At 31.4% G+C, this 11329-nt stretch overlaps 2 protein-coding genes across 2 annotated transcripts; both read right to left on the bottom strand.

The window, feature by feature from the left end:
* Window positions 1-1005: 1005 nt before the first annotated feature.
* Window positions 1006-4263, bottom strand: LOC128157104 (uncharacterized). The gene is made up of 4 exons (XM_052819478.1): window positions 3832-4263; window positions 3081-3255; window positions 2975-2989; window positions 1006-2266 (listed from the first exon to the last, which is right to left on the bottom strand). Exons 1-4 carry the CDS (start codon window positions 3898-3900, stop codon window positions 1998-2000), a joined length of 528 nt encoding a protein of 175 aa, XP_052675438.1. The 5' UTR covers window positions 3901-4263; the 3' UTR covers window positions 1006-1997.
* A 3734-nt stretch (window positions 4264-7997) lies between these two features.
* LOC128157408 (uncharacterized) lies at window positions 7998-10532 on the bottom strand. The gene is made up of 4 exons (XM_052819929.1): window positions 10146-10532; window positions 9071-9227; window positions 8971-8985; window positions 7998-8538 (listed from the first exon to the last, which is right to left on the bottom strand). Exons 1-4 carry the CDS (start codon window positions 10359-10361, stop codon window positions 8276-8278), a joined length of 651 nt encoding a protein of 216 aa, XP_052675889.1. The 5' UTR covers window positions 10362-10532; the 3' UTR covers window positions 7998-8275.
* Between the last annotated feature and the right edge of the window lie 797 nt (window positions 10533-11329).

The raw sequence follows: 11329 nt of genomic DNA, 5'->3' as shown, positions 1-11329 counted from the left end.
ACAATCTTGAACATAACCCTGTTTAGATCGGCGGTAAATACGGGCGCCTTTACATTCATTCATTTTAGTCGAGAATCAAAGGTTTATTTTTCGTTAAAACTCGTGTCTATCGACATGATTAATTGGACAAACCATAGTTTCAGTCTTTAAAATGTTTATCAGGTTGAATTAAAACTATATTGATGATACCGATTTTTCATGACCCCTTTTTCAAAAACATTTTTTTGTCAAACCTGTTCCCGCTCGATTTATTATACAACAGCCTTGTGCAATTAATGCAACATTCTTGCTATTTTATCAATGTCATCGCTTTCACATCATTTAGTTTTTTACAAGACAAAAAATATCCCCATGTTTGCTAAATACAATGCATGTTTTGTACATGTTTTTAAACCGTACCTCAACCGCTATTTAAATAAAATATCTCAGTAGTGATATTTATATTAACATTTATCAATAAATAATATTCAACAATTATTTGCAAATTGGAACTTATAATGAAATACATCCACGGCCCATATTGAAATAATGTATCATAAAAGTAATATGTACAATAGAATTTATTCTACTTTTGAAAAAAGTAATATTGAATTTTAATAGTGGCTGCACAGTGACTCTTATAATGAAATACATCCCCAACCACCATTGAAATAATTTATTTCAATAATGATGAGTATAATGAAATACATTATACATTATTCTTATGGTTGTTGTATTTCAATAGTTGTTGCAAATTATTTCGTATAATGAAATTCATAACCAACCACTGTTGAAATCATTTATTTCAATAATGGTCGTAATAAAACTAATCACCAACCACTATTGAAATAATTAATTTCCATAGTGGTTATATTTCAAAAGTGATTGCAAAGTGATTCTCATAATGAAATACATTCCCAACAACTACTGAAATATTTATTTCAATAATGGTCGTAATAAAACTAATCACCAACCACTATTGAAATAATTAATTTCCATAGTGGTTATATTTCAATAGTGGTCTCAAAGTGATTCTCATAATGAAATACATTCCCAACAACTACTGAAATAATTCATTTCAATAGTAATTTTATTTGAATAGTGCTTGCAACATGGCTTTCAAACCTCGGTACAGACATTGAAAACTCAATTGTTTTAAATCGTTCATATCCACAAACTTCGTGTCTTGTGTGAACGGATCATTTCTTTCTATTTTATGTTCAAATGCTTAATAATTAATGTACAAGTATCAAAATTTCAATGGAATATCCCCTATCTTTAAAGTTTAATCCCAAATATTTACATTTTCCAGTATCTTTGCCTGTGATAACACTACCTATCGATTTTGAACTATATAGCCCATTACTTCAAATGTCATACAATTGGGGCGCCAGCGGTGTTTGCTTATTTATATTTTAATGTTTAATCGTACAATGGCTTAAAATTATATAAATACATGTTATAAGGAATCATTCTTTGAATATTATGAGATAATATTTTCGGTCGGGGCATGATCAAATCTATAATATTTACATTTTTCAGTGTCTTCGCCTGTGATAACACTACGTACCGGTATCGATTTTGTACTATACAGTCCAATAACTTCAAATGACGTAAAATTAGGGAACCATCGGGATTTGCTTATTTATATTTTTTAAATATTTAACCATACAATGGCTGAATATTACATAAATATAAGTAGTAGTAATAAGGAATCACTCTTTGAATATTATGAGGTGATAATTTCGGTCGGGGTGTGGTTCAAATCTATCATTAAGCCATTCGGGCTTTATTGGATTTGATCACGCCCCGACCGAAATTATCACCAAATCATACTGAAAGAACGAATCCTTATACCTTAAATAAAGCCCCGAAGGACTTTGTTGGATTTGATAACGCCCCGACCAAAATTTTTACCTCATAACACTCAAAGAATGATTCCTTATTCTGTAATGATAAACAACATATCAACAAACAAAATATGTAGTGACATGGTCATGCTCCATTTTATACTAGTATTACTTTCCACAAGCCATCAATCTGATTTTAGCCCCATATAACTCTGAATCAGCCCAAGTACTCAGTTGAACCTGAAATCCAGTTTTGAAAACATTGGTGATTTCCGTTGTCACCCTTAGGTTTGTGGTAGGTGCAGAATCAAGATGATACAGGTCGAATGTCACGGTCGGCTTCGCCTCGAACGGAGTATGGAAAGTTACCTTCCATGTGTATGGCCAGTTAGGTTGGGGTTTAGTGTCAACATATCTCCCAACGACCAGGGATTCACCTTCAAGACGACAATCAGTATTATATTTCATTCAGATGATTCACATATATCAAGCGTTTCATTTTAAATCTTATATTTAATGTACAGGAACGTAACACTTTTTGTCGCATCAAAGATTTTTCTTCAATTAACATTTAAGAAAGTGAATTATCAAGGGGTTGCCCCCCCCACCCCAACTTTTGAGAAGTAAAACAAAAGGAAAGAAAATAAACAGTTAAATTGAAGTTATATGATTGTGTACTACTAAGCCCTTTGAATGAGTTGCCCCCCCCCCCTTTCAAAAACGGTGCTACGTGCCTGATGTGTTGCTATACTAAGCATGGTTTTTCTGGTTTTGTGTCATCTGTAACAGTAATAAGGGCATATGACAAATATTTTGTAAAGTTTACTGTTATATTGATCGAAACACTTGCCAGTATCATTCAATTTAGAAGTACATGTAGTTTCGTAATGAGATAAGTAGATACCCCCAACTTCCTACCACCAAATAAATAATTGAAATAATATATGTATATTCAGGTCGGGCATGCTTTTTTTTCTTTACATCATATTTAACGAAGTTTAAAAAGGGCCAGCACAGTATTTTAATAATTTCATTTATATCAATATTCAAGTTATAAAAATATAGTTTTAATCATATCAAAATTTTAAAACAAGTCTATTTATAATCATGATATCTAATTTATTGGAAAATGTATTTATACTCACATCTAAATTCTTTACCTGTAAAATTAGAAAAGTTTAATATCGATGATTTCTTTAATAATAGAGAATTTATTATCAGACTCCAGTTCAAATTCAATCAAAAACTCACGATTCTGCAGAGCCTCTATCTGTTCCTTTTTTATAGCTAGATCAAGTTCCATCTCTTTGGTTTTAGCCTCCAATGCTTGTAATTTTGGTTTCATTGCATACACTTGTTCCAATAGATAAAAATTGAGATCGTTTCCGGATTGCTGCGCTGTTGGCACATTATTTTCCACTAACGGCTTTGTGAAACAAAATGTGTGCAAAAATTGATTAAGTTTCAAAATATATGTCAATCTTGGTCAAAATAATAAAACATAAATCCCACACTGTTTTCTTTTAATGGTAGTACATATAATCACTGATATAAAAAATATAATTGCTGTTCATAGCACGTACAGTGTATAAAGCACCAACGAGAGCGTTTTTTAAAAGGGGACAACAAATGACTAGTTTCATTGATATTTTTGCGACAAATTTAACCCATGAATTGTAATGATATAATAAAGGAGTATTTGTAATATTCCCCATTAAAAAATCAAGTCGTATACTAGTACTTTAGATAAAAAAAAAAGACGATACACAGACTCTGGTTTCATTAATATTCAAGGGTATCAATTTCCGTGGTTAAAGTGAAAAAACAGTTTCCAGGATACTTAAATTCGTGGCCAATGATCCTATCAATACAAACTGTTAGTAGAAATTGCGCTTCAAAGATCATTTATTTTCATCATGGATAAACTTAACAGCGAAATCCACGAAAATTGGTATTCAACTAATATTGATAAAACCACGGCAGAAAGATAAATTGTCTTTACTTGTGATGAAACAGCTGCAATAATGACGACCGCTGTGGCGAGCAACAAAATTCTTTGCAATAAACTCATTTTTGTTCTGTAAAAGAAATATTAAAATTCTAAGAATACAAAATTCATTACGATAAAGCGTGTGCGCTCTCTCTCACAGATCCTATCTGTATTTAAAACATCAATTCCTTAATCCTCTTTTCAGATAGCAAGTTGGTCTTGGATGGTTGATATCTTTTCAGTGAGAAATCTCCCAAAGATGTTTGCAAGTTCATCATCCTTGATGTCATGTGTGGTGAAAATAGGAGCAATACTTTTGCTCAAAAGATTGTTTGTTATATTAAAAAGTTGTTTCTGATAATATCCGATCTCCGCAATCTTTCCGGAGAAGTATTCCTTTTTTGATGACAGTAGTAATCTACACGACTGTATTGACTTGGATTTCCTGATTGACTGTTAGTCCTGATTTTCGCATATGTCTTTCAGCTTGACGTTTATCACGTTTTGCGATCCTAAGTTCGTCAGTATACTGAGTACCAAGGAGTGTTTGGATGTCATGTTATAGATATAGTTTGCCATGGGGCATGTTGGTCCAAAAGAGTGCGAAATTCCTGACGAAGGCAGCTGACCAGTTCTTCCAAGGACCCGCTGACATCAGTGAGTGTGTCCGTTGAACTCAAGAATTTTATTAGTGTTACAGAGATACTTATAAAAATAACGCCTGCTGAGGGTTCATATATTTATTAGACAAATAATGGTGGTTGAAATTAATCAAATGATAGAGAGCCCTGTAAATATAAAACAATAATCCTCATGCTATGATAATATATTTACATAAAGCAATTACCGAGGCCGGGTCTAATTTGTTCTGCCCTAGATTTTTGAATGAAATTTTTTACATGAATTTCTACCCATATAATTATTATTTTAAGATAAAAAAAATAAGGAATTTACTACACCGTTTGTTTAAGGAGTCATCTCAAAGTTTGTTAATTTTTAACATAGGACCCTATGAAATTTTGCTTGAAATGTATCAATTTTGCCCATTTTTTACATTTTTTTTTAAACTTCTGCCCTAGGGATTTCTTTTCCTGTTCTACATATTAAAGTTATTGCTAAAAGGCATCAAATGGTCAAATAAAAAAACCTTTTACCTCCTAGTTTGTTCCAGGGGTCTTATCAAAGTTGTTTTTTGTATGCCCAGATTTGTCAGATAATGGCTATTTTTTGACAAAGGCGGAAATGGTGATCTTTATAGTATTATTAAAACATTCAGACATATTTCAGTAATAAATAAATATATAACATCACATATTAAGGGTCATTAATATAAATTACATGGTTACTGTCTTAAAATATATGAATTAAGCTATATTTAGGCGGGTTAAGAAAACGTGACAGAGGGCTAGGCTTGATGAACCCTCTTCATGTTTTCGACCCGAGCCCAAATATAGCCTATGCTTCGAGACATAAATTTTATGTATATTCCACAATATAATATCAATTTTACGCATCAAACGAGCTATTTTCAACAAATTTCAATGAATATCTGCAGTTGAAACTAACACGCCATGGCGTCTACCAAGCAAAAAGATGACGTCACAATACAAATGAAACGCTGCGCGAAGCGTGCATACTCGATCTGTACTAGGCCTCGTTAAAGGGAGGTAACTCTTACAATTTCAATGTTAATACAATATGCAATTCTCCCATAATAATCATAAAAATAGGTTGCAATTAAAAATATAATAGACACATTATTCATTAGAAATTATCTCACCATTCTATGGGAATAAGCTTTCCTCTACGCATCTAATGGTTATTTTTATTTGTTATTCATTGAATTAAATACATTTACAATGCTCATTTTGAACAATTAGACCAAATATTTGATCATCATAAAAACACTCTGTAAACTGATTAGAAAATCAGTTACTCCATTGAATAAGAATCAAATACTGACTTTATAATCAATTTTTACTAAATAAATCTATAATACTCTTTCATGACACTCATTCATTCTAATTAGTTAAAGTGCTTCAATCATAAGAAATTACTTATTTGCTAATTTATAGAAAAGTACATGTTAATAATATTTTAATACATGGGATATTAGTTTATATGTTACTAACCAAAAAGAGAAATACATGTAGTGTGTTGTCAAACTTTATGATGTAGGTCTGATTCAGCTAGTTCATATATATCACATGCTACCCTCTGGATGACCAAACGAAGACTGACAAAAACTTGGCGGCAAAATATCATAGTCAGATCAACAAACCAACCACAACAACCCTACAAATATCTGAACAATAAAACTCGTGCCCACAAAGGTTTACCAAATCACTGCCCCTGGGGTATATATAAAGGTGTGTAAAGGCACAGGGTGTATCTAAGTGTGTGTGGTGTGTATTTAAAATGTGTGTCAGATATGGTTGGTTTTATTTTAAAATCTATATACATAATCTACATACTTATTTAAATAATATGGTATCCATAATATTCATACTATTACATTAGTATTTTTGGCATTTAAGGTAAGAAATAATAATATATAACAATTTGAGGAAAAAAAGCTATAAATTGTAGTATTTTTCTGCTTCGAAGTGCAGAAAATGATAGTTTCCTCTATATTCTAATAATAAATGTACTTCTATTTTGAGATCCCCCCCCCCAAAAAAAACAACAACAACAGACTGTTGATTTTATTGAAAGTTCGCAAATAAACTAGAATTGGTTAAAATGAAATATGGTTAAAAACAAAGAGTTTTGCTATAATTGTAGTTTTTCCGCAAAAAAAAATCAATCGGCCTCCTTAATTTAACCTGAATATTTTGATTTCGGCAACTCCTTGAAAACTGCCATTTCCAATTTTTGTTTCAAAGAGACTTAATAAAAAAATAATTATGTATCTTTTGGGAAAAATTCATTGATACCTATGAATAAGAACGGGGTGTTAAACTTCCCCTCTCTATACAATGTCTAGAGAAGTCGAGTGGTTATCCATTACGGTGTAATTGTATTCGACTCTTTTGATTGCATTCGAATCACGAAAACAGTTGGATTTTTTTAAATTTACATTTTTCTTTTAATCGCAAGGAAAGGTTATGTAACTATGTAAATAGGTAATTTAGAATGTCAGAATTAAGTACTGTTTTTTAAACGTTTGTCTATTTGATATCTTCCATGCGTGCTTATTTTTTTTTCAACATCACTTTCTGTGTGAAGTCCCTGTTATAAACTTGAATTATAAACATTTCCTTCTGAACAAGGGATTTCCAAACAATGTACGCAACAATATGGAAAGTAGTTTTTTTTTTCTCAATTTTTCATGAACTAACCGGGTAAGCAAAAATTCATTTAAAAAAAAAAGAATGAATCGGTGATGGATGAATTGGTAAATGAAAAAAAGTACGAAAAAATTTGTTCCATCCTTTCTATCTAGACTAGGCGGCGGTCATCTTATAAATATAATAGAAACATGCGACGATTACAACTCTGACTGTTTTGAAGAGCCAGCATCAGAATAATTCATGTGCTATTTTAAACACGCCGGGTAGTAAAAATTAAATTTATATACATTGTATGTTAACATTAAAATACAGAATATATGGTCATCTTCCTAACATGAAAATCAAAGGGTGGTTGCCGTGTTCGATATAAATGCACATAGAATGTGTTTGTATTTTCCCTGCACACTGAACATAACCGCCTAGTAAATATATTCGTATACGTAATGTGTCTATCTTTAGATATGACTCTTCAAGTGATACGGATATTGTAAGGTCCTTTCCACGCTAGGTAAGAATCCCGCTTTTTTTTTTTGCAACACCTATTTTTATGTTGTTTACAAGCGAGATCAAAATTATATGAGGTTCAGTTTTGAAAGTGTAGAGGGTCATAGATCTACAAGCCTGGAATGAAATTATTGTACTGTACAAAAGGACTCTATTTGTCATAAAATACTGACCCTGAGTCAGTTTTCGCCCACCGTACTATTTTCTCACTTTTTAACATTATGCATTAAAGTCGACAGTTAGAATATACACTTCAAATGATGTATAGAGAAATGAAGCAAAAAAAAATTAATTGACACTTTAACGTGAGCTTTGTAACCACCATTTATACATTACCAGGAAAACTTAAAAAATACCAAAGAAGAAACTGGACACAATGAATGACGCTACTAAGTAAGATAGTTTAATTTCTCTCACAAAAAATTAGAGGTATATGTAACATCCCATGATGCATACATTATTTCGTTAAAATAATGAACTAGGAATTGCAACGCCCACTTTGTATATGCTAATGTATTTATTAAATTCTTAATGACATATCTCCAACATGTATGCACCATAAAAATAAGCATATGTTTTGAATTACAAGATTTTCCAAAAATTTAAATACTCCACAACACATCAAATAAGAAAATTGATGTTGTGGCCACGTGCCTATATTACTGTCCACATGCCATCCAACTGATTCTGGCTCCATATAACACTGTATCAGCCCAAGTATTCAGTTTAACCTGGAGTCCAGTTTTGGTAACATCAGTGACTTCCGTTGTTACCCTGGTGTTTTTGGTGTATCCAGTATCCAGAAGATACAGGCCATACGTAACGGTCGGCTGCGTCTCAAATGGAGTTTGGAAGGTGACGCTTTGTGTATATGGCCAGCTAGGGCGAGGATTGGTGTGTATTCCAACGACCCCTGATTCACCTAAACACAACGAAATCAATACTATGGGGTTTTTTCTGAAGAAAACATTCATTAAAATTGTGTCAGCGATAACGATAAAGACAAATGATCAGAAATACTGGTATGTATACTTTATGTAGACAAAACATGTGTTCTCATATAATCTAGAAGATAGGTATTTTTGTGAAGAGAACACTATATGTACATATGACAAACCATTATATCAATAAATGTACAGAAAGAATAATGACTACTTTTAAATTCGGGAAAAAAATTCCCGTTTTTTGTTCAAGCTGAGCATGATTTTTTAATTGAATATAAAGAAGTTTTTATTTTAATACTTTCATTTCTTTCCATAAATTACAAATAAAGATGAATTATATTTCACACATTTTAAAACATTTCATTCATTATGATGACATTGAAAGAACAAGAAAAAGGGTGTATACTCACACCTAAACTCTTTACCTGTAATAAAGATTTAAATTTGATAAATTATTTTGAATGCAAAATGAATAATCAGATTCCACTTGAAATTCAGTCATGAACTCACGATTTTGCAGAGTCTTTATCTGATTCCTTTGAACTGCTAGATCACGTTCCATCTCTTTGGTTTTAGCCTCCAACACTGCTAATTCAGGTTTCATGACGACTTTAATTAAATCAACAATTAGGTCGTCTACGGTTGGCGCCCTGTCTCTTTCTAACGGCTTTTTGAAACCAAATATGTGTAAAAAGTGTTAGGTTTTTCAAAATACATGGTATTCTTGAGAGAACTGCCAGCAATATGGCTTCAGCAGGTAGTCATGCAAACTTAAAAGCATTGTCAGCATTAACTTGTCAGTGATGTCGTGGTCAATGTTAAAGGGGCATGGTCACGATTTTGGTCAAATTGTCAAAAAAATTCCCGGTTCTAATGATTACAAGGCTTGAGTTAGGCATTTTTAATCAGCAACCGAAATTTGAGTGTCATTTCTTGTGTTATTAGCCAGTTAGAGAGCTTTGTAAATCTTTGCTATGTAAACAAAGCTTTTGTTTCACATTTTAAACGTTGAACTGAAAATTCCAGTTTTAATCCTAAAAAAAATGTGTTTTAAAACGTTAGGAATTGTTCATTTATGCTTTAAATGAATAAGAAAGTAGTTAAATTGGCTTTAAAAAGAGTTTTTACTGGTATATTGAACCTATGTTAACAAAAACGGGGCACTAGTGTTGTTTACATGACAAAGTATTGTGAGCCCTGTATTTTGCTTATCACTCTACAATTGACTCTTAAATTTTGGTTGCTAATTAGAAATGCAATTTTAAATCATTGTAGACAATAAAAACAGGAAATATTTACCAAAATCGTGACCATGCCCCTTTAAAAAGGTATCGTATTATATTTTAAAACGAATTTTAACAAATATTCTTTAATCTCAGTTTAACACTTTTTATACTATAAATTATGAATTGTATACTGATGGTTCTTTTTTTTTTAGTTACCTTCTGATTTGGGAAAAAAATATTGTATCAAAAAAGTTACAAAAGAATCCTCAGTAGTTAAACCATCAAAAATCTTAGTAAAACAGCCCATAGAATCTAGCTGATGGAAATAATAGACAATGAATATGGAAATATGTTTTTACTTGCGGAACAGCTTCAGTATTAACGACCAATGTGGCGAGCAACAGCATACTTTGCAATGGACTCATTTTTTCTGCTGCGAAAGAAATGAAAAAAAAAATAACAAAAGATGGGTATAATTTCGTAAAACAAAATGATGCAGCATTAGTTGACAGAAGTAAAAATGTGTTGAATTTGAAGGTGGTCAGAACTATTTCCATGAATGAAATACAATACATTTAAATATTAATTAGGTTATACTATAAAAATAAATATATGACTGGGTAGGACAATAGCAATGACCATTCTATTGCAAATGGAATGCAAAAACAAAGACAAAGTATAAAAAAAAAAACCCATAAAGCCAAATAAAAACAAACGAAGAAATCAAAACTATCCCAAGAAGGAAATATAAACAAAAATAAAGAGAAATAAATAACAATTAAAAGATTGTACTTACCAATTAGTTTTTCTTTAATTCAGCAACCTGATATTGCGATATATATACCTGTTTTCGCATTTTAATTTGTAACCACAGGGCAGCAAATTAAGCGACAGCTGTCGTCAGCAGTGAAATATTAAGATTTATTAAATGGATTTTTTAAAACTGAAAATTGATGATGACACAGAAAACGTACCGCGCGTATTTTCGGTGTTAGTGGCGTGGCAACATAGCCAGTAATAGCTTTCATCTAAAGATATAACGTTCATGAAAAAAGTAATCCCGATAGCTATATTCAATTTGATATCATTTTAAAGGTCAAGAGCTTTGTAAACACTTTTATTGGAGATACTGTAGTCATTCTAGATATATTTCATTGTAATTAAAATATTTAAATTAATAATAGTAATATTTTTTAGCGCCATATATAATCAAAATATCGCTCTAGGGCACTTTACATTAAATGTACATAAAATGGACATGACAAAACAAAGAATGCGTAGCTATGAAACAAAAGGAAAAGTTCTAATATTAGCCGACAAAGTTTTTAAAAATTATAATGATAAAGATATGGATATAATAAAAATTTTGCAAAACTACAAATAATATCAATCCTAAAAATTAAGCAAAAGGCTAGCTTATAAAAATAAGTTTTAACTGTCTTTTACAGCATTTGGACGGATGTGGCTTGATGGATATGCACTGGAAGACTGTTTCAGGAATAAGGTGCAGCATAACTAATTTGTCTTTCGCCATGTGTTCAAG

The sequence above is a fragment of the Crassostrea angulata genome, chromosome 7 (assembly GCF_025612915.1).
Source record: "Crassostrea angulata isolate pt1a10 chromosome 7, ASM2561291v2, whole genome shotgun sequence".
Classification (NCBI taxonomy): Eukaryota; Metazoa; Mollusca; class Bivalvia; order Ostreida; family Ostreidae; genus Magallana; species Magallana angulata.
The sequence above is the reverse complement of the archived record's forward strand: the minus strand, read 5'-3'. Positions and strand labels throughout refer to the sequence as shown.

Coding starts and splice junctions, on each gene's coding strand:
- LOC128157104 (XM_052819478.1), bottom strand. CDS start 3,900: ATGAGTTTATTGCAAAGAATTTTGTTGCTCGCCACAGCGGTCGTCATT. Junction 3,256..3,831: donor TTGCAGCTGTTTCATCACAA/GTAAAGACAATT, acceptor TGTTTCACAAAG/CCGTTAGTGGAAAATAATGT.
- LOC128157408 (XM_052819929.1), bottom strand. CDS start 10,361: ATGTATTGTATTTCATTCATGGAAATAGTTCTGACCACCTTCAAATTC. Junction 9,228..10,145: donor ATACTGAAGCTGTTCCGCAA/GTAAAAACATAT, acceptor GGTTTCAAAAAG/CCGTTAGAAAGAGACAGGGC.